This window comes from Pholcus phalangioides, unplaced genomic scaffold (genome assembly GCF_987345545.1).
Source record: "Pholcus phalangioides strain wild (caught in Gottingen) unplaced genomic scaffold, Ppha-v1.0 ptg000022l_1, whole genome shotgun sequence".
NCBI classification, from domain to species: domain Eukaryota; kingdom Metazoa; phylum Arthropoda; class Arachnida; order Araneae; family Pholcidae; genus Pholcus; species Pholcus phalangioides.
This window is the reverse complement of record NW_028301615.1, coordinates 35,642,909-35,667,662: the sequence shown is the minus strand read 5'-3', so window position 1 is coordinate 35,667,662 and position 24,754 is coordinate 35,642,909. Positions and strand designations below refer to the sequence as shown.

Genomic DNA, 24,754 nt, shown 5'->3' with positions numbered 1-24,754 from the left:
CAATTTTGAGAAACATTCTGTTCTTTTGTGAAAATATTTTTGTTTTTCATGTTAACTGTCGTATTCGTCATAAATACTTTAATGTTTAAATAGTGAGGGTTCTTATCTATCTCTCTCTTCCCATAAGCTTACTAGTAATAACTTGGTATCTTGATCAGTAAGCCCTAGGAATATTATTTGAAATCTGACCTCCTTTTTCAGATTACATTTTTGTTTAACATTTTCTCATGAGAATTGAATTTTCTAGTGATAAACAATATTGAGGGGAAAGTGGCTTGATTACTCGTAGCTTGTTTTGTGTGAAAAGTTCATTTATATGAATTTAAAATCCATTAAAATTCTAGTTCGTTTGTTGAAAATAATATACAATTTTTCTTCTGAGTTGTATGCATATTTGTACTGAAGTGTAAGGTTCTTATCTGAAAGAATTTACCAACTTTTCTGAATATTCTTATCCTTTTCATGTATAGATATGCTACTATATATCTTTGCTACATGTGAATCCTGTAAAAAAGAAATGAAAACATTGGGGGGTTCTTGCCGATGAACAGAATTTTTTGATTATTCAGTCTGAATGTAATTTTAGTTCAATCAAAATATCTTTCACATCGAAAAAAGAAAAAATACTCTAGCGAGGGTAACAAACAATACTGAACATTTTATGTACATGCTAAGCTTTCTGGTTCACCAATTATTTGAACATGCAAGAAGTCAGTCACCTTAAAACTTTCTAATAGACACATTACTATCTTTGGAACATTCAAAATTAACTTGAAAATTTTCCACGATCTTTATTTATTATAAATTACTGTCTATATTCAATTTTTTTTTTTTTTTTTTTTTTTTTTTTTTTTTTTTTGTGTTTGTGTGTTTTTATCCATTTTAGTATTGTCATGTGGTATCGCCTTTCAATGAATCGGCTTCCATTGTGCAAATTGTCCCAAACTCTTAGGTTTGACTTGATGGAATGTTGCAATCCTTTATTTTTGCACACCAATGCACTTCTTTTTCGAAAAACAAAAACTTGTTTATACATTCTGTAAAATGCATTGCTTGGGAAATATTTCTCTAAATGAATTTTCTGATAGCCATTGCTTCAGTTTGAGAGCTATTCTGTATTTTGTAGTGAGATGGATTATGCTGTTCAAGTCAGTTCTTGTTTGGCATTTTGTGAAGATTCGTTAAAATGTTGAGTTTAGACAACATACATATATATATAAATGGCTGCCAACCTCTACGTATTAGTAAAATATTCATGCTTTCTTTCACCAAACAGGGTAGTATTCCTTTTTTCACAATCATTCCAACCTTTTCTATTCTATGAACTAGTAAGAACTCTTTTTCGTTGCCTTTCTTAAATCCCTGCATGAACCAGCTACATCCTTAATCTGTGCCTGCAAATAATTTTTATTTCTTTTGAAAACAAGCATGCACTGTTCAAATAATACTTTATTTATGTGTATTTTTTTTAATGTATTTTTATTTGGGAGAATATGGGAAATGATTTTTCAAAGAGCAGATGAAAGATGACAATTTTTCAAATAGAACGGAAATTATTTAGTGTTCGGGAAATTCTGTTCTTTTCTTGGGATATACTTTGGAGTATGTTTTATTCTCAGATGGCATTGGATGAACAGTTCCATTTTTCCTCATGCTTTGTCTATTAGAGCTTCTGTTTAATAATCACACTTGTAATGCAAAAATTATGGTCTCTTATCCTCTAATAGACACACGGCCACAGAGAATCGAAAAGACAAGAAGCTATGGTAGGAATGGGCGTTTTTTGCCTTCCATATTTTTTTTTCACAATAAATTTTTATATCCCATATTAACTTGTCATTCAGGTTATGAAAGGCAATGCTTGTGATTTTAATTTTGTTTTTGTTGAAATTTTTTCAATTTGCTTTAATGTGCATCTTTTTTTCTATTCAATTTAGATGTGGTATTTAATTAAAATGCTGGTTTGTGTGTTCATTCATGATGGTTTTCCCCTCTTTTCTTGCTTTTCCATGCTTTGTGATTCTTCGATTTTTTTATTTTTTTTTTGTTACAACCACCCATTTACATCGTGGACATGGATAAATGAACACTATGATTTGAATGAAATATATTTTAAGCTCTAATGTTTCATCAATTGCAAAATGGAATTTTTTTAACCAAAAATATTTCATGTTTCAATACCAGAAAAACATGCAAAAATAAATTCTGGTAATCCCTAATCAGTGAATCACAAACTGAAATAGAATTTTCTATTCACACTGGCATTAGTGTTTTTGTGAATGCAAATCAAGTAGCAAAACACAAGTGTCGTATGTAAAGGACTGACTTGAGTGTGACCAGCTGAAGATGCCAGCAACTGTGGCAAAGTACATATACAATGCGTAGTAAAAGTGTTGATGCTGATAGGAATCAAAAATTGATTCTGTGAGTTGAATTGTTTGTTTGTGTAGGTATCGTAAGCTATGATTTTATGCTATGGTACAATTTAATGTAATTTTTCTCCTGAAGGAGTTGCTGACAGTTTTACCACCTAAAGAGGTGAGTCAAGAGATTGTCGATGGGTATAGCAAACCATAGCTATTAGCATATTGACATACCAGATACAGGGAGAGCATGAAGATAAACTGATTCCCACTCACTGTCGACTATACCGATTTCTGTAATTTCTCTCCACTGGTTTAGAGATAATATCCACGTATGACCATTTTGTGGTATGGCAAGACTCATTTAATGCAGGAGTATGTTAACACTCAAACCTCAAAGTTGGGAAAACAGAAGAATTTTTGTAGGAAAATTAACTTAACTGCTGTGTATTCATTGGAATCTAACCCTTATGTCTTCAGCATGTGAACATTCACATATACCACTATACAAGTCTGAAAAATGGGTACTTTTATCTGGATCTACTTTTCTACTTATGCATGTTGGGCGGAACAACAGACATTCTTTTCATCAGGTTTTGCTTTTCTTGACAATTATCAATAAGAATATGCAGCATTTCATCTTATTTCTGAAAGTGCAGTTATATAAATCTCTATTGTAACTTCGGGAACATGGAATGAATACTCGTTTTCTTCTTCACTGACCAGTTTTTTTATTCATTTTTTTCTCTCCTGCAGTTTTTTTTATATTCATTCCTGCTCTTGCATTTTCATTTTTTTTATGCTCTCCTGCAATTTTCTCTCCCGAGTCAAAAGGAAATTAAAAGAAATCAGATTGGTCTCACATGCATACAGCCCTCCTAATGTCTTCACTTGTAATTGACAATTATCATTCATTCTAATGAACATACCAACAAATGCAAAACTGAAGGTTCCACTTTTAAAATCATTTCACTATCAGATAGTAATTATACTTTAATATTGGCAATAAGATATACTTCAGCTTATAGTTATCCAAAACATTGATACACAATAAGGCAAATTCCATTGGACTCGTGAAAAAATGGATGTTGGTGATACTTCGGCTAATGCATTGTTAATATATGTGAACAGGATTTGGGGAAAACATGAAAACTATTATTGTCAGGCCATTATAAATCCATTAAAAATTCAATGGAAATTTACGACTAAGTTTCGAAAGCTTTCGTGATCAAAAAAATTTTTCTCATAAAATTGAGGTAAAGATGGTATTGTCTTTAACCGAATGAGACAAGAATAACGTTGACACTCGTAAAATTTTTGGTTTATTCCCCATCTTTTGTGTCTTAATAAGAATCTATTGTAAAATCTAATCCTGCTCATTATCAAACAATGTTCCAAATTATTGAAATCGTTAGATTACTAGAAGGAATTATAAAGTGCATAAAGTACAATTTACTGTGCACACTATTTGTAAAATAGGTGAAGCAAAAAATAAACTGGGGGTAATCCTTTACTTCTCAGGTATCTAGCCTGGTTTCATTGTTTTCCTAACACTTTTCATATTCTCATTCTCTTTGAAAAGGGCTTCAATTCTATCCCTGTTATTTCTTATGACCACTGCTTATAATATACAGCCAACGCCATATTCATAACTGACATGCTATTTTTCTAATGGTTGTGTATAATCTCATTTTTCTGAACTAGAGTTAATATTTATGTTCATCTTTGTAATGTGATGTGTTTCATTCACAGGAGAGCAAAACAAACAACAGAGAAAGAATTGTTTATAATAATGAATATATATATTGTTGAGAACATAAAGCACGGGTGTTTAAATACAAACTATAGCTCGTTAAATTTCTGGAATTTTAGAAAAGGACATTTTAAAATTTGGTTCAGGGGCGCATTCTTTCTTAGTTCCAAGAAGAGAAAAAGTACAGAAAAAACCCCTCCCAAACTTTCCCCCAACATCTACCATGATCGTGCGACCTTAAATAATAGTTTTACTGCTTTGAAGTACAAGTGAAGCATTTTACTGTACTATATTGATATATAACCCTGGAGGGGTGGCGGTCGTTTGAGAATAAGAGGAGATATATCTAGTCATACCTCTGAATGAGGGGCCATATACCAAATTTTCTGATTTTGGAGTTTTTTCCTCTTCTGTGTATTATGTACCTAAAATTAGTGCTTTTGTGGCCATCTACCAGCAGGTATTTAAAGACAGCGTCTATACAGTATAAATTGCTTTGTTCCTACAAGGTTGTGAATGCACATTTTTTTGAAAAATCTTGAAGGATTGGAACGGCTGTTGAAATTATAAAAAAATTTCTGAGACCATTCGGGGGAAGATTTAAAATTTGGGAATATCTACAGTTATGTCATCTAGCTGCTATGTGGTCGTCACTGTTTCCCATTGTGAAAATCAGGAGGGGGGGGGGGTGTACACAGAATCTGTTTTTGAAGGGGCACAATAATTTCTTCCACAAAAATTTTGTTTCGCTAACACTCAGAAATTTTTTTAAATTAACAGTAATAAGAATGTGTTTTTTTTCCCAGTACTTTAATTTTTGAACTTTTTGGGCTGGGGACATGGGTCTCATAGTTTTCTTGGATTCTGCCTTTTGAACCCGAGATTGTGCAGTAGTAATCGGCTAAATATGATTTTTTAATGTTTTCCAATTCTGAGTTGGCTATCCCTTTGTAAAGAAGTTTTTTTGCCACTATGGTCACACACAAAATACAACACAAATATATGTGCATTAAATTTGAAATCCACATAGAAATTTAGAGGATAGATGGCACCACCTACTGAACTCAAAGCACGCCAAATGCTGGACACACAAACAAGCAAGCACACTGCCAAGTTTTGCCAACTCAAATCTGACATAGCTCCCATTCAAGTGTGAAAATATGCGGCAGTTCAGAGAGAAAATGGTGGTAGTTCCCAGACTATCAGGAAGGGAAAAGAAAATTTCATCAAGAAATCGCTTTGCAAGGATTTATATAAATAGGGGAATTGGAAGATAAGTGACAGAGAATCATTTGCTTTAAATTTAATGAGAAGATATTATTGAAAGAGTTAAGATTTTTTTTTTCGAAATGAGTAATCAATCAGAAGAGAATTTATAGATCGATTGATTTATTAGTAGATATATACATGTGCTTACCTTAATTATATTTGTTTTCAATTTATTACACGTGTTAAATTCCATTCGTTAAAGTTTTCTCTACTATTAGACAATATTAGACAATGAAAGTAAAATAACCTGTTATAAGCTGGTGAATGAATTTTTTTTTAATGAATCTGTGATTGAACATGCTTTTAGAAATGAATTATTTGATTCACAGGGATACCCCAGTGAATTTTTTTTTTTGGGGGGGGGGGAAGAGACAGTGCTTTGATTATTTTCAAGAGACTCACTTTCACTTTAAAATAACCCAGATTTTGCTAATTTTACCTGGGTCTTGGGACCCAGATAAATTAGGATACAGCAGCATCTGTGTTGAACATAAAGTCGGTGTCCGCCCCCCCCCCCCCCCATATTCACTGGGGTTGCATTCCATGCTGGGGAAAACATTCCGTGGGTGACAGCAAATATGGGAAATCCGTGAATAACCGCAGCCATAGTTTTTGAGTTTTTGTCTTGTATATCTTGTTTATTGAACAGCATGAGAAGAGCGGGGTAACGCTGAGGTATAAGGGAATGTAAAAGAGGATGCAGCGATTGTTGGAGATGTTTTCTGAAAGAAACATGATTTCTGTTTACCATTTCTTCATATCATCAAGTATGTTGGAATATAATGATAAGGCTTTCTCTACCAATTTTTCTACAGGTGAAGAGTGTACCATAGAGGGATCTATGTCATTAAAACAATCTATTGCTGATTTGAATGTGCGAAGCCCTTCCACTATGTTACTCATGGTGAACTTGTCTTCTTCTACTTTATCTTGATCATCTTCATCTGGTACCACTTCAGTTTCAGGAACAGTAAACTGCATTCATTCCTCCTTGGTCAATGCCTCTGAATTGCTATTAATTAGCTGTTTGACTTCTACATCCATATCATTGAACCCTTCTCCACCCACCTGTTTCGCTAACTTGACAATGTCTTTTGGTCTCTTGAGTTGGCTCTGTAAAAATGGTTGTGTTCTTTAGCTTGCATTGTGGCCGAAGGTTAATGCAACCTGAGGTGACTGTTTCTCTCTTGGGAGCTGCCACGGCTCTAGTGATGACAGTAATATCATTAATGAGTCGTCCTAAACATGCACAACTTAAATTTTATAAACAAAACACATGACGACAATTTCTGAGTTGCAAAAAAAAATAATTTCCAAAAAGGGGGACCAGTGAATACAGGGGTGACTGTATTTCTTAGGAGAGAAAGTTGTGTTATACTTTGGTTCTCATCTTAAGCACAGAATAGAGTTTTGACGGCCCATTGAACTTGTGGACCAGACCTGAAGCTTGCATTCGTAGTGATAGAGATAGACCAGTATTTTACCACTGCGCCACTCATGCCAGTAGTATTTGGCTGTATGGATTTGTTAAAATCTGAATTGGGGCATGGTTAATGAAAAATCATCTTGGTCTGACAGCAACTGAAATGGTCTCACTAAAGAATAATGCTGATAGTACTTTTAACTGAGGCATTTGAGTATTAATCTTAATTTTTACACCATAAATGAACTAGATAGTTGATGTAAAGAGTTTGATGGAAGTCCTGGCCTGTTGATCCATGCCAGGATGTCGGTATCCAGGTTGTGAAGTGGGATAATTTGAGTAGAAAAATATAAAGAGTAGTTCTGAACCATTGTGGTTCTAATTTTTTCTTGGCGCAATTCCTACAATAAAAAAAGGCATTTCAATCAAAGATTTGCTTCAATTTTCTCATCTGCATCCATATAATTTTGGGCATACTGGATTGGCATATTTAGTAACATACCTCTGTTATTGATATGGGTAAAACAGTGGGTGGTTGGGGGATCTTTTGTATTCATGCTAGTTGTAGTTTTCATTATTTTAAAGTAAATGTAACAAATTTTGATGTATTTGTAACTTCAGGATTACTTTGACATAATCAAGAAGCCTATGGATCTGTCTACTATCAAGAGGAAATTGGACACTGGACAATATCAAGACCCGTGGCAATATGTGGATGATGTTTGGTTAATGTTTGATAATGCATGGGTATACAATAGGAAGACGTCTCGTGTGTACAGATACTGTTCTAAGGTTCATATCTTTTATTTTAGTTTTATTTTATGGTGTTTTTTAGTAATTTATGCTTCTTTTTTTTAGATTCAGTTTTCCTTTACATAAATCATTGAATATTCAATTTCAGTTGGCTGAAGTATTTGAGCAAGAGATAGATCCTGTGATGCAATCTCTGGGTTATTGCTGTGGTAGGAAATTTGTTTTTCAACCTCAGGTATTGTGCTGCTATGGTAAACAGTTATGCACCATACCCAGGGATGCCAAATACTGGAGTTATGAAAATAGGTAAAGTTCTGAAATTCATATTTAATTTGCCAATGTTCATGTAGTTGCATGTTTAACGGGCGTGATCATCTGTGGCTTGATTGTTTCTCTTGACTTATACTCTGATTTTTTTCACTTTTAGATATACTTACTGCCAGAAGTGCTTTTCTGAAATTCCTGGTGATACTGTCACTCTTGGTGATGATCCTACACAACCTCAAACGTATGTTTAATATATATATATATATATATATATACTCATCTGAATTAAGTATTCATATATTTTTTAGGTGACACAATATTTTGTGTTTGTAAATTAAGAAAAACCTGTGTTGTAACATAATTTTATTTTTATTTTTTTAGCACCATAAGAAAAGACCAGTTTGTTGAGATGAAAAATGACCACCTTGAAACCGAGCCGTAAGTTTTATATAAAATTTATGCATTTATTATTGATCCTTTTAACAAACCCCTAATTTATAAAACTGTTATGAGCTTGAATTTGCTGAAGAACAATTTGCTGAATTGGTAATTAAAAAAATAAATAAATGTATATATTGATACAAAGGTTTTTAACAGTGCTGATGTGAAGATGTATTTAAGAAAGAGGGAAAATTCAACTGCCTTTGTGGGGAATCGAACCCACATCCTTTCCTTTCCAGGTGAACGCCTAGACCACTAGACTACAAAGTACAAAAGCAACTAATATCTTTCCTTGGAGCTTGTGTCACTGAACGGGACCGTACATGGACAGTCAGACCTAACTCAGGCCAAATCTCACATATATAATAGTTGCTATAGTACACAGCTATATATCAATAGTTGCTATAACGTTTTATAAAATTATATATTTTTTAAACCGTTATGACTGATAAAGATTAAATTTACTAAAAAAAAAAATTGGCTAGCCTATATACAGGGTGTCCTGTAAATGCTAACTGCCCATCGTAGAGGTATAATTTCAATTTAGAAAATGCTTAAAAGGGGTTTGAATAATATTCTGCACACAAACTGGACATGTGATGTCACTAACAACAGAGAACAACTACGACGACAAAACTGAGAATAAAAATGCTCAGCACCAGCTGATGAACTCAACGCTTGCCTCAAATCATCAACACTGGCACAAAGTTAAAAAATTATCATTATCCACCAACATGCCAGTTTGACTGCAAAATGACTCAGCACTGCTATAATTTTCACATTAGTTGTTCAAACTTAGCAATGGGAGAATTCCCATGGACCCAAGCACTGGACTGATTACATTCTCAAATGGATTTTGCCAGTTGTTAAACTCAGTTCAAGAACTTGCAGACAGGCTTCCCAAACATTCAACAAAATCACCGAAACCATGAGTGGTTTTGTGAGAGAGCTATTCTGGCACCGAAAAATGACAGTGTGAACAAGATCAACGAAAAAAATCCTGAAAATTATTCCAGGAGACTCCACATCTTACAAATCGGTTAACTCTGTCACAGACACAGCGCAGGCAGTTCTGTATCCTGCAGAATTTCTGAACTCTTTGGATATTCCGGGTGTGCCACCACACAACTTGACCCTCAAAGTCGGAGCACCTACAATGCTTTTAAGAAATTTGGAGACACCTACACTCTGCGTGAAGAAATTGCACAATTACATGGTTGAAGCAACGATTCTAACTGGATGTGCCAAAGGAGAAGGCGTCTTTATTCCACATATCCCAATTATCACTGAAGAAATGCCATTCACTTTCATCGATTACAGTTCTCGAATCATTTAGCTTTTGCCATGACAATCAACAAAGCACAAGGCCAGTCGTTAGCAGTGGCAGGTATCAACATACTTGAGCTCTGTTTTTCACATGGACAGCTTTTCGTCGCGTGTTGGTAATCCCAAAAATTTGTACATCTACACACCAGATGGAAAAACAAAAATATTGTGTATCCACAAGCGACTGCCTGAAGTTTTAATTGAAATATTTAAAAAGTAAAAGTGATTTTTTCTTACTTGATGCAGAAATTTGTTTAAGAAATAATTAACAAGCTATACATATATAATTTTTTAAGGGGCGGGCAATGTCACCGGGTACCAGCTAATTTATATATATAAATAATTAGAGACATCCAAAGCCATATTAGTTATGCCCATCTTTTTCTCAGCCACTTCGTTGGGCATTTTGCCTGTTGTGGCCGTGTATTTATTAGAGTGGAATAAAATAGCTCTCATCAGAGGTGGGAACAGTTAAGAAAGTGGCTATACACATAACAAGCATTACACAGAAACAAACTTCTTAAACAAACGTAGCCAGCTTTCACTACGCGTACACACACATTCCAACATGTACCAATTCGTTTGAGGTTCTGCAGGGGAATATGGACGAGATGCATGTCTGGTGTAGTTAAGAAAGTGGCCACTGTGGTGGTCGAGTGGTCATAGTGACGGACTCGCATCGCGAGCTCCCGAGTTCGAACCCCACTGTCGCCACAGTGGTGGTCGGCTGAAGTTGGTTTTCTGTGGTTCCCAACTTCGAGATGCGAATGCAAGCCGATCTCCCCATTAAAAAGTCTCGCTGCAGAGAGCAACAGGCCTACAATGATAAAATCTTCAAACATTACACGGCACTCATAGTTTGAAAAATATGTGACAGATGGCAGCACTATACAAGCATTACACAGAAAGAAGCTTCAAGTTAGGTTTACAACACGGACACGCATATCCCAACATGACCAATTCATTAGAAGTTCCGCAGAGGTATATGGACGAGGTGCATGTATGGTTTAGTAGTAGTTAAGAAAGTGTTTATGCTCTTAAGTCATAGGCAGAGATAAACTTGGAAGGCTGGGGGGGGGAGCATGATGTCAATTCATATATACATTCGATCAGTCTACTCCACCTTTGATTCTGGGGGGCAATGACCCCCCCCCCCCCCCCCCCCAGTATCCGCCCGTTTATTAAGTAGTCAATATTTAGATGTCCACCTTGTAGATCACATCACAAAGTTTTCATATTTCAGTTTCATGGAGGAAAAATTACAACCTACAAAGTTGTAGAGCACATAAGTCAAGTTTATATATATATATTTTTCATTACTGAATGAATGAATGCCAGAACTTTGCCACTGGACTTATCCCGTTGCCGAGATCTCTTCCAGCCCAGCTTCGTGGCAGAGTCATATTTTTCATTACTGTTGTGTGGGCATGCTCGTGCACACAAAAATTCAAAATTTAAAAATTGGAAATGAGGTTTTCAATGATCATTCTGATATAGATTGCAAAAGTTATATGCAGTGAAAATCCTACATAACGATACCCTCTATTACAGTAATTGCGCATGTAACAGTATTACTCTCTGGTTCCAATGCACTTTCCATAGTGTAAATATCGTGATGCTATACATAATGAAAACTTTGTAACTATACACTTCTCCAGTCCTTTAAGTATCTCAGGAGTAGAAAATATGCTACAATTTTGCTAGGCTTCCTGGCTATTTGTTACATTTTGCTACAAAAATGCCAAAATTTTTCAATTCTGCATCTTGCACCAAAAACAAAAGTTTTCTTTTAGAGACTTTGAAGTTGCATCACAATAGGAGCTGACTTTTCGATAACATCATTTGTCTTTCCCGCAATTAGGTTTCTTGGGGCCACACAAATAGAATTAGCTTTAGGCCCTTCCCCAGGATTTGGTGCTCAGTCTTCTCACAACGTATAAAATAGGGTCAAACTATGCAAATTGCTGCTCATCCGCAGAACAATGGAAAAAGAAATTTTCAGTCACTTTTCCCAGCTATTTTTTAATGAAAAGAAGTTGACTCCTTTGATTTTTCCCTGATTGGCTATATTTGACAAAACATTCATGGATCCTTTAACAGAATGGAAAAGTTCACGAAGGAATGTATTACCACACTGGAAAAACAGCAATGAAGAATCTGTCTTCACCATCAGGAGTTGTGATGCATAAAGTTGTTGGTAAATTCAGGTTGTCTGCAGTCATGAAGTGATGAAATCCCAGAAAAGTAACGAAATGAAAAAAGGGTCACGAATACAGATTGAAAACAGTTGCACTCGGATTGAATTTTTTGTGAAAATAGGATCATTGTATTAAATTTCTAATAGCGTAATCATTATTCTATAGTTTAAATTAAAAATAACTTAATTCTATGGTTTAAATTACTATAGTATAAAAATTACTGTACTATAGTTTAAAAATTACAGAACTATAGTTTAAAAATTACAGAACTATTGTTTAAAAATTACAGAACTATAGTTTAAAAATTAGAGTTATAAATATTTCTCCTGTAGTGATTTTTTTTTTTTTTTAAATTAATGATTATCTAGCAAGTTTACAAGGTAAATCTAAATACTCATTTTCAAATTTTATTTTTAAAATCTGAAATAACATATGTTAAAATGTATCTATGTGTAAAGCTTTTTATTTGTTGATATTGCAGAGAATGTAAAAATATAAATATCAAGAAGTCTCAGTTTTATGATTTAAAAATTAAAAAATAAATTATTTCTTCTAGAAGAAATCTCTTCTGTATTTTGTGGCTTGGGAGGGGGCACCCCTGTACTTTTGAGATCAGATAATTTTTTTTTTGTAAGTATGTGTGAGTTACTTACCCCGACCTGGCGAATGTGATTCGCCATACGGGGGTTTGTAAGTATGTATATAAAAACTGTGTTTTATTTTCTGCCAAAATTTTGAGTGTAACAAAACTGATAAATTGTTGCCTATAAACACATTTCACATTTTTGCTGCTACAAAAATCAACTTTCCATTTTCCACCCCTGGTATCTTGATATAGGTGTTTTTTGCTGTATTCTAATATTGGGGTGGGGGGTGCATAACTTTTATTGTAGCTAAGGGGTTCTGCCTTTGCAGAACAGATTATCAAGACGAAGAATGAATCCATACAACATGTACACCAGTTGATGACTCGAAGCTAATCTTGCATATCTGGTCTGCAGGGTAAAATGTTTATACAAAGGTTTTTAACAACTGGCTGTTGTGAAGATGAAATTTTGGAAAGAGAAAATTCAACTGCCTTTGCAGGAAATTGAACCCACATCCTTTCATTTTCTGGATGAATGCCCTAGACCACTAGAATACAAAGGCAACGAATCTCTCAATTTTTTTTGGAGCTCGTGTGCACTGGTTCGATTCCTTGCAAAAGCAGTTGAATTTTCTAATCAGTGCACACGAGCTCCAAGGAAAGATTGAGAGATTTGTTGCCTCTGTATTGTAGTGGTCTAGGGCATTCACCCAGAAAGTGAAAGGATGTGGGTTTGATTCCCCGCAAAGGCAGTTGAATTTTCTGTTTCCAAAGTTTCATCTTTGCAACAGCTAGTTGTTAAAACCTTCGTATGGTAGCAGAGAGTGACGTCATCCTTGTATAAAATGGTTATGCACCTCAGATTTATATAGTGCAATTGTGAAGTATGAATGTTTTAAAGACAGTCATTAAGAATGTTCTCTTTCTCCTTCAGATTTGTGGAATGCAATGATTGCGGCAGGAAATTACATCAGATCTGTGTGTTACATTTCCAGCCTATTTGGCCAGAAGGGTGAGCATTGACGGACTGCATCTGTTTGTGTTTTGCCTTTCATTTCACTTTATTTTTAAATTGATTTTTGTATTTTTCCTAATTTTTTCATTAAAATTTCAGCTTCACTTGTGATAACTGTTTGAAAGCAAAAGGAAGAAAACGAAAAGAAAATAAATTCACTTCTAAGAGTAAGTAAAATCAAACTGTTTTATGGTTTTTTTAAATCCCATGTTTATGGGTATCCAATTCTTGTGTTTATTTTTTTATTTCTGTACTCTTTCTCATAACAGGATTTTAATTTTTTTTTCACGAAGCGAAATTGTAGTAGAATTCAAGTTGGGAAAAAAATTTCTAAGAAGCCAACATGGCTCTTTCTTTCTTTGTTATAAGTTCCATTCAAAAATACATATAAAATTTAAATTTGCTTGCTTTATTTTCTTATGAGTTATCTAAAACATGACTCTTTTTATGTTAAGAATTGGGCCAATGTTTCCAAGCTAGTTATTCGAACATTTCTTATTGATTTATAAAAATATTCTTTCATTTATATATTTTTTTCAGAACTGAAACAAATTAGTTCTTATGTTCAATGCTTAGCTATAAAGACTTTTTGATAAAAAAAATTTATACAGATATTTTGAAGTTTGTTGAGAGGAAATAAAAATGATTCAATCATAAATGGGAATGTTGCAGACTTTTAGTAATTCAAAATTTTAGTTTAATTTGTTAGTTGAAAAAATCAGAAGTTTTCTTGCTGGCCAAATTGAATTGGAAGGGTACTGTTAGAAATTAACTGTATAATGGATTATAATTTAAATTTCAATGTTTACAGTAATCATTGTGTAATGAATTTATAACTAAAACAGTGTAGCAGAATTATGCATATTTAGGAAAATATTTCAGTTGTAGGCTGTTAGGAAAACCTCCAGGGAGCAAGAAGACTATACAAATACACCACCACAACAGGCAAAATGCCCAGCGAGGTGGCTGAGAAAAAGATGCCCATAACAAATATGGATGTCATATATTTTAAAAATAAAGCAACGTAATTAGAAACGATATAAACAATATATACACGTGATAAAATATTTTACAATGCCCATAAAGAATACTTATGATTGTCTTATTCTAAGTATGAATAGCTTCTCGATTTACCCCAACATGTTTATCATACTTCTTTTTAAACGTGCCAATTGTGTTACAATTTACTACCTCCGGGGGTAAGCTATTCCATTTATTAACAACCCTATTAGAAAAAAATTATCTGTGACACCATAACCTTGCATTGTCCGTTACCAATCGATACTGGTGTCCCCTTGTAAAAACAGTCGATTGACGGTGTACTAAAAGTTCATGGTCCATTCTATCCATCTCATTGAAAATTTTGAACACTTGATCATATCTCCTCGACATCTGCTATGTATTAGATTACTTACTTTCACTTATGTTTCCATGAAACTTACTGGATGTAATAAAAAAAATGAGGCTAATTTGTTTTTTCTCTATCTATTTAGGACTACAACAGACGAAACTGGGAATATATATAGAAGGGCGTGTAAATAGTTTTTTGAAAAAGAAAGATTGTGGTGCTGGTGAGGTTACCATAAGGGTTGTATCAAGCTCGAATAAATATGTTGAAGTAAAACCAGGGATGAAAGCAAGGCAAGTTTATAATATATTCATAGTTGGTTACATGTAAATATTTGTTTAACATGTGGAGTTGAAACTTGAAAATATTTCAGATTACTTGAATCACGTTAATTGCCAATTATTGTCCAAAATATTGAGCATCAATACCACGTTGAACTTTAATTAAAAAAGAAAAGGTTTTCATAATATGTAAAGCCCATAAGTTCAGGCAAAATGCCATAAATGTCTTTTTTGGCTAAACTTGAATATTTTGAGAATTGAAAACTTGTAAAGTATTGCTGTTTTTAAAACTTTCTAACTCTCAGTATTAGTTATCATAAAAAAGCCCCCTTCCCTTAAAGACCTATTTAGATGCAAATGAGTGATATGAGATATTGGTGGCGCCATGCAGTAACTTCGCTTTGATGGATGGCATTAGACGTAAATGATTTTGTTTCAGATCAACAAAAGCGTGTATTAGTAAAAGGAAAAAAATAAATTTTTGTTTTTCACATGCCTAGCTCAGGCATTGAACTGTGTTGTATATGTATAGCTGACCAATGACTATCTCAAGAGGTCATGAATTGACGTCATGACTGACAAGGTGGGGTTGGGTCAGACAGGGCTTTCAACACCACCTATAGCAGAAAGCCTCTGCACGAAGCTCGTGAGGAATTTGTCCATTTTGCTTATAGTCATTGGATATACTGCAAAAAAAGGTAAAGATTTTGCTTACGTTGGACTGCTATACCCAATAGCTACAGATGAAATGTGCAACTTCAGTGACGTCAAAGCTTCATGCAAAGGCTTTATGGTGTAGGTGTTGGCTCTGGTCCCCATGTTTTGATTTTATTTTTGCATTATAAATGCACTGTAAGCCACCATGGCTATTTATTAAACATACATATTTTGTATTTGATTAAATTGACCAGAGTCGTCCTCAGGGGTGTGTGACAGATGCGACCATACAACACCCTGCACTTGAACAAGTCCCGCGTGTGTGTTAATATAAAAAGATAAATTGTTTTTACAAAAGTAGAACAAGATAGCCATGTTTCAACTACATAGAATTTACAAAGATTATTCATAATACAAAAAATTTCCAAGGATTATTCATAACTCAAAGGAGCCCCACAGATAATTTTTGGTAATGGAGGTAATGGAATTGGCCTAATCCTGAGGGTCTACTAACGTTTTATTTTGGACTTGAAATAAATTTAACTTGGATAATACTGCAGAGTTATAATTACAACAATAGACAAATTTGTGTAACCACTTATACTAGTTATAATACCTGGTGCTGGCCTGGTTTTCTTCAATGACGTGATTTTGATCACGTGATATCTCCCTTTTTCTTTGAGGGACATATAAACTGTGTCCATGTTAACCAATATGGTGACTTCCTGCGCGACTCATGAAATAAACAAACCTAGATTAAAGAAATGTAAAAATGAAAATATTTTTTCCCCTTTTCAAGAGATGCTAGGTATTTCGATTTCCCCTCCTGTTATCCATCTGCCTGTTTCAGCTGTGGAATTTATATGATGTACTTTATAGGCCCATAATTAATTTTAAAACAACCTAAACTATATGAATTTATGCAGTTCAATATTAAAAGACAATACAGAGACATTATAATTTTCGAGCTTGATAAGATGTAAATAAAAAATTGAAATCAATGTTATTGCCTGGATATCCAATTCAAAAGTAGGTCCTACTAATTACTTTGTATTTAGTTTTCTGAGCTTCTTATCTCTAAGCGAACTGAATATTTCAAAAATTGAGAATTCAGTACAATTTTTAAAATTATTAATGTTGCGTAAAACCTCACTAAATTTTCGCATTTCTACAGTAAAATCAGCATTTTTAACACTGATTTCTATGGGATCATCCTTTGCCTGACCCTCAAAGAGTGATGCTGATGTTGATTCTGATGTCTATTCAGAAAGCTTCATTACTGGGATGATTAAAAAAGTGGCAAATCATTATATAGGCATAAACTATTATACATACACTGGTAAAGAAGTGACAAACCATTGATCATCGTCTGAAACGCATTGCTAAGGAACCATGGTAACCAAAGTAAACATTCCGAAAGTGGTTGTTGAGGCCCAGGCACTATTGTTGCCCGACAATTTTTCTCCCATTCCAGCATTTGCCCTTCTCTGACGAACTTTTAAAGTAGCGTATCGTTCAAGTCGGGTCCCATTTGGTGACGATTGATCTAAAATTGTAGATTTTGTATAGAGAACATATATATACACACACACCAAATCAATTTTATATATATACAGGGCTCCCACTCGTCGTACTTTTCCTACTTTTCGATAAAATGGCCTACTTTCTAGTTTTTGTTCTACTTTTCCTAATTTTCTACCAAATTTTTTCGACAAAATTTGTGTAATTGATTTTAATTGAGCAGGAAATTATCGATATATTGCCAAATATTACAAATGTTGAAGAATACAATTAATGATTCTGCCAAAGCAGAAATTTGATCATTTTTAAGGTTATTTGGGGGGGGGGTGTATGTGGACCATTTGGTTAATTAATTTTTCATTTGCTTAGTTTGAGGGTTCAACAAGTATAGTAGTCATTAAAAACTTCTGTCTGGATAGAAAAATAATTTTGTATTTATTACTTCATGGTCTTGGACAGTAACTAACATTCATCATTCAAAATTGCGGTGCAAATAGGTGAAACAACAGTTTGCATTTCAAAGAAGTTGGATACATAGGCCTATTCTAAGTTTTGTGATTCTGATGCTACCCAATAGCATTCAGTGGTCTTCTGTATTTTTAAGGCATGAAGAGGCATAAACAATATTTACAATGCTCAGCAAAGAGCTAGAAATGGAAGTGCTCCATTTGTCAAGACTGGCACTGAACAGTAAAATGTGAACAAATCCCTTTAAAAAATTATGGACAACACAGTAAAACTATCTGATTCACCTTGCCTTATTTATATCGGATCTCGTAATCTGCAGATTTTGCACACTGGGCTTTTGAAAGTGGTCTCGAAGGAGCGTCATTCTTAAAAAACGTACATCATCAAAATTTGCTGTGCATTGTCGAAGAGAGTCAACAAGCTCTGCACTTTGGAACACTTCAAAAAAGAATGTAATATAATTATATGAGGAGAGACAGCTAAGAATTATCTGTGGTTGCTAGTACACTGTTTTGGCCAAAAATTGGTGTTGTAACCAAGTCATTTATCATTTTGCTTTGGCTTGAGTCAATCTTATAGGAAACTGAAATAGTGCTTTGAAAAAAAAAGTTAATTGAAAATTAATTTTTTTTTCCAAAAAGAATAATTTTTTTAGGGACTTTTTCCATTATGCTATGATTATGTTATCTAAGGGGGTTACCCTCCCCCATCCTACTTTTTAGTCCTGCGTTTTCCTACTTTTTCTCATTTTTTGAGTGGGAGCCCTGTATATAGTTTTTGGACCCATAATGCCTTTGTTTTTAGTTTTTTTCTTCCAAAAATTATAAATGTTTTTGTTTTTTTTAGTGTCTTTTTGCCTGCCTATTATGACTATTAGTGCCTAAACTTCCAGGCTCTACTGATATGTATGCAAAATTCTAGATTTGTGACTGGCTAATTGGGCGTTCTAAATGTTTTTTATAGACTAAAAAAAAAAACTTATTTTCTTATTTAATGTAGAAACTATTGTGCAATATAGGCTTACATCCAGTTAAACAATATTTTCATGTTGAAAAGCGTCAAGTATTCGTGACTTCAAGTATGCATGATGTTAAGAATGTGTGATTAGTTATTTTGTATCTACACATTTTATGCCTGTCATAGCATGCAGGAAAGTATTTATACTTTTTTGTTTCAAAGTTTGTTAATATAATGAGTATAATTACAAAGTAGTAATGTTTTCTTTCATGAATATTTAATAGGTATGTCGATACAGGACAGTGGCCGGAACAATTTCCTTATCGTGCCAAAGCTCTGTTTGCATTCGAAGAAATCGATGGTGTTGATACTTGTTTTTTTGGAATGCATGTTCAGGAATATGGATCAGACTGTACAATGCCCAATACGAGGCAAGTAACAAACTGATTTTTCACTGTTATTTCCCAAGTTGCGTACAAATTTGCTTTTACAAAATAGTATTATTTATAGTAGTTGTGAATGTTTTTACTAATTTCTTTTTCTTTTTCTAGGCGTGTTTATATTGCATACCTTGACAGTGTTCATTTTTTTCGCCCAAAGCAATACAGAACAGCAGTTTATCATGAAATACTGTTGGGATATTTAGACTATGCAAAACAGTTAGGGTATGTTGTAATTTTATGTGTTTTTCAATTTCAACATTTCATTTACAATTTCTTAACAATTCATAACATTTATATTTTTTCTATCATTAAAAATGAAAACAAATAATTATAGTCTGATAATTTTAAGCACCGATATTACTTGTCAAGACACTTTGGTGCTTATGTGACTCAATATTCGAGGGCAAGCGAAAGAGTAGCAAAAAAGAACCATCTATCTACATTTCTTCAGCTAGACCCATTAAGGAAATAAATATCATGAAACTGCTTGTGTGAATCAAATACCTTGCCTGTAAACAAATCAATTTATGATTAATTGTTTTTTGTGCTAAAGGGATGCTGCATTTGAACGATGATCACAAAAAAAACCATGACAAACTTGCATTTGATCTTCATTTCTCAATGCTACACACAGAAATAAACAATAAACTTGACAAGCAATAAAAACAGGTTTGAAGACAGAAAAAATGGATTTTGGAGTTGTATTACAAAAACAATATGGGCAGTTAGGAATTGAATAAATTAATTTTCATTTGACTAATTTATGCCAGATTATTAATTAGCTTCAGTATAATTTAGTTGCAATTTACTAAATCCAAAATTCATTGACACACAAAAAAAATTGTAGAAATTTTGTAGCATTTATTAAGTCATGAACAAAAAAAAAAAAAAAATGTTCGAAACAGGCTACGTGAGTCAAATCCTACGTTTTATGTGTGCAACAAAATTTTGCATGAAGAGTTCTTGTTAAATATGAGATATTGAAGAATTTCTGTGATTTCTTTTAGGAATCAGTTTTGTTTTTTATATTAGTTATACTTATGTTTTTCAAGGTATACTATGGCTCACATTTGGGCTTGCCCGCCTAGTGAGGGTGACGACTATATCTTCCACTGCCATCCGGTTGAACAAAAGATACCCAAGCCAAAGAGACTTCAGGAATGGTATAAGAAGATGCTTGATAAGGGGATCATGGACAGAATTGTTTTAGATTATAAGGTTTGTAAACGTCTCATGCTAGACATCATTGATTTTTTTTTTTTTTTTTTTGATAAATCCAGCAATATCATATGTCATATGATATTATGTAAGTAACTTGTTTTCTCTTCATATGTGTAGGATATTCTCAAGCAAGCAACTGAAGACAATCTGAAAAGTGCTTCTGAACTGCCATATTTTGAAGGTGATTTCTGGCCTAATGTTCTGGAAGAGAGCATTAAAGAATTGGACCAAGAGGAAGAAGAAAAAAGAAAGGCAGAAGCATCTGCCGCTGCTGCGGCTGCTGCAGCCGCCGCAGCAGCTGCAGCTGCAGTTTCTGATGCAAATGGTGATTGTGAGGACAGTTTAGATGTGAGTTTTGAATTATAATGTAAACAAATTTTTTGTTTATGTGTGACCATAAAAGTCTTAAAAATAATGAACATAAACATCTTAAAAATAATGAACTTTTTTTGGTTTTGAAATTGGTGTCAAAACTATGAAAACAATAGAAGTCTTATATAATGGCTATGGCTCATAATGAGAATCTTATTACAAGTCATTTTTGATTTGCTATCAACAAGCCGATGTTATAGATACAATTACAATGGCAATTGCAATTATAAATAATTATAAATAATTGCAAACTTATTTTTTACATTATAATAAAAAAATTCTAAAAATGCTAGTTTCTCTTGTCCTCTCAGGATTTATGCTAGTGTTCAATATGAAGAATGGATAACAACAAACAAAGGGTGGACTCGAAAGTGTAATTCTTTCATTCTTCCCACTCTTTGCTGTTCATATTTGTCCCCAATTTACAAACAGGGCATCTGATACAAACTAATCTTTTTATATAACTAGAAATCTCAAAAACATTGTGTTTCTCCTTCGACAATTCAACTCCATAATCGTGTAGCAGCTAAATGAGTTGGTCGAATCCTCTGTGAACACACAAATTCCCATGCACCGGTTCGTGGACTAGCAGTTCAAGAGCACTGATTCGGATTACTCAGAGTTTGTACAGTCCTTGCAAAAAAAAAATCATTTTTCAAGTCTTTTAGGTCTTTAAGAAATCATTGCAGGCCTTGAAAAAATAATTTTCAAGTGCTTATAATTGCTTGAATGTTTTTTTGTGAATTTCTTCCATCAATATTTGTCCCCCACTAACTAAATTTTCAGTAAACCTTGTTCTGTTGAAGTGCAAATAAGTTGAGCAAAAACTATGAGCTACGAGACAATGTTCAAAACCTGAGGTACTTGTGTGCTTAAAAACTGGCAGCAAAACACTGTGCTGAAGAAATTGCTTGAAAATATTTTGAATTATTGATTAAATGAATGTCAGTTGCGTATATATAGGCTCTAGGCTGGCCATATTTTCTCTATAAAAATATGGGAAAATTGCTAATTGTCACCAAAAATTTTGCCAGAAGGTAAGCAAAGTTGTTAATTATTGCTAAAATTGTCAAAAAATCGCCAAAGGCAGAAAATAAAGTACCATTGCATTGGAGCGGTAGATTTAAATTAATTCTGTTGGGGAAATGTTGGCATATCGCATATAGGAGATAAATGTTCATATTTAAAGTGTCATAATTATTATAAAAAGTATAGGGTTGGGAAAATAATTTTAATATAGAAAAATTCAAATGGGCTTCGTGAAAATTGCAGCAAATAATGGGGCATTTTTATGAAGTCGGGATGGCCAAAATTACATGAAAATATAGAAATGTCACAAGAAATATGGGTCATGTGGTCACGAAACATATATGATTAAATGCTTTCTGATTTTTTTTTATTGAAGGCAAATTTCAATACTGTTCCAAACATAAAATGATTTGTGCTTGAATGTGATTTGTATACTAAGTTACAATAGTTATTTATTTTCTTGTATAGCAAGACCTTATGTTGACCTTTAATATTATCTACAAGTTGAAATTATATATCTTTAATAAATTGACATATCAAACTCAATTAAAAATTAGTAAATGTTAAATTAATATAAGTTCCATTTTTTTGAAGAAATCACAATTATTATCAACCACAATATGAATTTCCTTGAATTTTTAAAGTTTGCCTGGAAAAATATGTGAAAGTCTTTGAATTTTTTTTATACTTTCAAAGAGTATGAACCATGTTATTTGAAATTATAAAACAACATACACAAATGTGTTACACATTAAAAATTCATTTTTAAAGATATGATGCTTCAAAATAAAATCGTATGGAATAAAGTGAAAGAATGAGAAAACCATTTTTCAGGGTAAGAAAAAGGGGCAGAAAAGTGGACGCAATAAAAAGTCTAACAAAAGCAAGAATAATCAAAGAAAGAACAATAAGAAATCCAACGTTCCAAATACCGGTAATGATCTATCTGCAAAGATTTACTCCACTATGGAAAAGCATAAAGAAGTAAGTTTTTACCATATTTTGAAAATTATTTTCTGTTTAATAAAATTGTTAGCATTTTTTTTTTAATTTAGCATAATGTTCTATAATGGCATATTGTTCATGACTAGAGAACAATTTTTGTTCATCAATACATTTATGGTTTTTATTTTTGTGAAATACAGTAGGATGTGTTTAATGTTGTCATAATCGCTAAGTGCTGATTCCCTGTTGTACATAAAAATAGAATTTGGTAAAGGCGTAAAAAGCAAAATATTGCAGTGTTATACGTAGAATCTTTCACAAACATTATTGGTTGTTGATCTCGTTCCTGTTTTTTTGAAAAGGTATGCAATTTGTAAATTTGTTTTATATTGAAGCTTGACTATTAGCGCATTAAATATGAAATTTCAAATGTATAGTTATTTGAAGCAGCAAGCATGAAAAATTTCAAATATTCATGTTTAACACTCGTTGGTTTATAAAAGTTAGGGTGATGCTCTCAAAACTTAAGTTTCATAAACAATAGAAATAAATAATAATGCATATATTTTGTGTGCATCTCTATAAAATGAAAACCTCTCTGGAACGTAAAGTAATTTCAGTCTCTTCACCTTCCGTTTTATACAAGTTTCACTGTATTCTCATTCAATAATTTAATATGATTAAACTAGAGTAAATTATCTTTTCGAATTTCTTCACCTCCTGTTTTTTAACATGTTTTAGTAATACAATATTGGTAAATAGTACTGTTATTTTAATAAATCTTTTTTTCCCCATTCTGAAATTGAAATTTCTGTAAGTCAAACTAACAATAACTCGAAGTTCTTTGTCTGCCTGTGCACTTTTGACTTATCAAGATTTGGCTGTATTTGGTTCCTTTAACCAGCCATCTGGCCAATTGATTTCTCCATTTCCACCCCCCCCCCTTTTTTAAAATTTAATTTGACTTAAGAATGAAGTAGTTCTACCTAATAAATATTGAGAAAAATTCTATTTCATTAGACATTTATGCAAGAAAAAAGCTGGTCAATCAGGCATTCAAATTTTTTTTTTTGGGATAGTGAATTTAATAAGCAAACCTGACATCTGGCCACCATTGGCATAGTAACAGCAGGGTTTGTACGGTGCTTAAAAACTCCTTAAAAAGTTATTAATTTTCATATCTTTTTAAGGCCCTTTAAAATCCTTCCAGCTGTTTCTAAAAAACAGTCAACTTTTCCCCCACCCTGGAATATTTCCTTCTAAAGCTGATGAACGGTTGATGATGAGTAGTAGTACTTGATGCTGAAAGAAAGTCCCTGGAAAAAGAAAACAAGGCATGTTTGGGGGGGATTTCTTTTTAGGGATTTCAAGGCCACCCTGTAGTGGGTGAGAACAGCTCTGCTGACGACGAGGCAGCTGATTGGTTGAACTACAGTGGCCACACCCGCTTCTGATATGCTGAAAGAAACTGGAAAAGAAAATTGTTGTGCTTTTGAAAAAATTGACAATGAAATTGAAATAAAAAAGTTGGCTAAGTTCCTAACCTGCCAGAAAATGATGCTACTACCAGTGGTGGGAACGCTGCTTCAAAATTAACATCTTGTTCCTATGGTGTATTTTCGTATTTTTCTTCGTCGAATAGCACATTTTCATTTTTTTGTGTACCTGGAAACTCCTCGAAATACTTTTATACCTGCCTTGTATGTACCTTTTTCGGGATTACACTATGAAGGTTTGATAAAATCCCTTTTATAAAACTTGAAAAATCCTACCAATAAAGTTCATAGGTTAGATTTGTGCAAATGCAACTGATAATCTTATCGGTTAATTATTATTAATTATAATTAGAGTAATTTCACTTTTCAAAATTTTAAGGGAAGGTATTTAACAAAATTGTATTGATATTAATTTTTTAAGCAGTATTTTATGAAAAGCAAAAAATTATGCAAAATTTGAAAGAGTATTTTTAGTCCTCTACAAAATTTGGAGGATTGAAATTGAATTTAGATATGTATTGGATTTTCCTGTCAAGTTCCCGCTCTCGATTTTGTCCCTGAAAATCGGATTATAGTAACCGCAGCAGCTCCTTATCCAAGTTATCGTCCCCTCATCAGGCTT

At 33.3% G+C, this 24,754-nt stretch overlaps 1 protein-coding gene across 2 annotated transcripts in view; it reads left to right on the top strand.

Annotated features, from left to right (window-relative positions):
- nej (CREB binding protein nejire) overlaps positions 1–24,754 on the top strand; it is an 83,062-nt gene that overhangs the window by 42,204 nt on the left and 16,104 nt on the right. Inside the window, exons 13-25 of one of the 2 annotated variants that reach the window (XM_089250108.1) lie at positions 1,728–1,766; positions 7,430–7,600; positions 7,710–7,867; positions 7,989–8,069; positions 8,210–8,266; positions 13,314–13,391; positions 13,494–13,561; positions 14,888–15,035; positions 18,911–19,057; positions 19,178–19,291; positions 20,122–20,287; positions 20,408–20,638; positions 22,526–22,675. In XM_089250108.1, coding sequence (XP_089106234.1) covers positions 1,728–1,766; positions 7,430–7,600; positions 7,710–7,867; positions 7,989–8,069; positions 8,210–8,266; positions 13,314–13,391; positions 13,494–13,561; positions 14,888–15,035; positions 18,911–19,057; positions 19,178–19,291; positions 20,122–20,287; positions 20,408–20,638; positions 22,526–22,675 — 1,608 coding nt within the window. The remainder of the gene's footprint in view (positions 1–1,727; positions 1,767–7,429; positions 7,601–7,709; positions 7,868–7,988; positions 8,070–8,209; positions 8,267–13,313; positions 13,392–13,493; positions 13,562–14,887; positions 15,036–18,910; positions 19,058–19,177; positions 19,292–20,121; positions 20,288–20,407; positions 20,639–22,525; positions 22,676–24,754) is intronic. The other variant, XM_089250110.1, reaches the window with a different exon arrangement.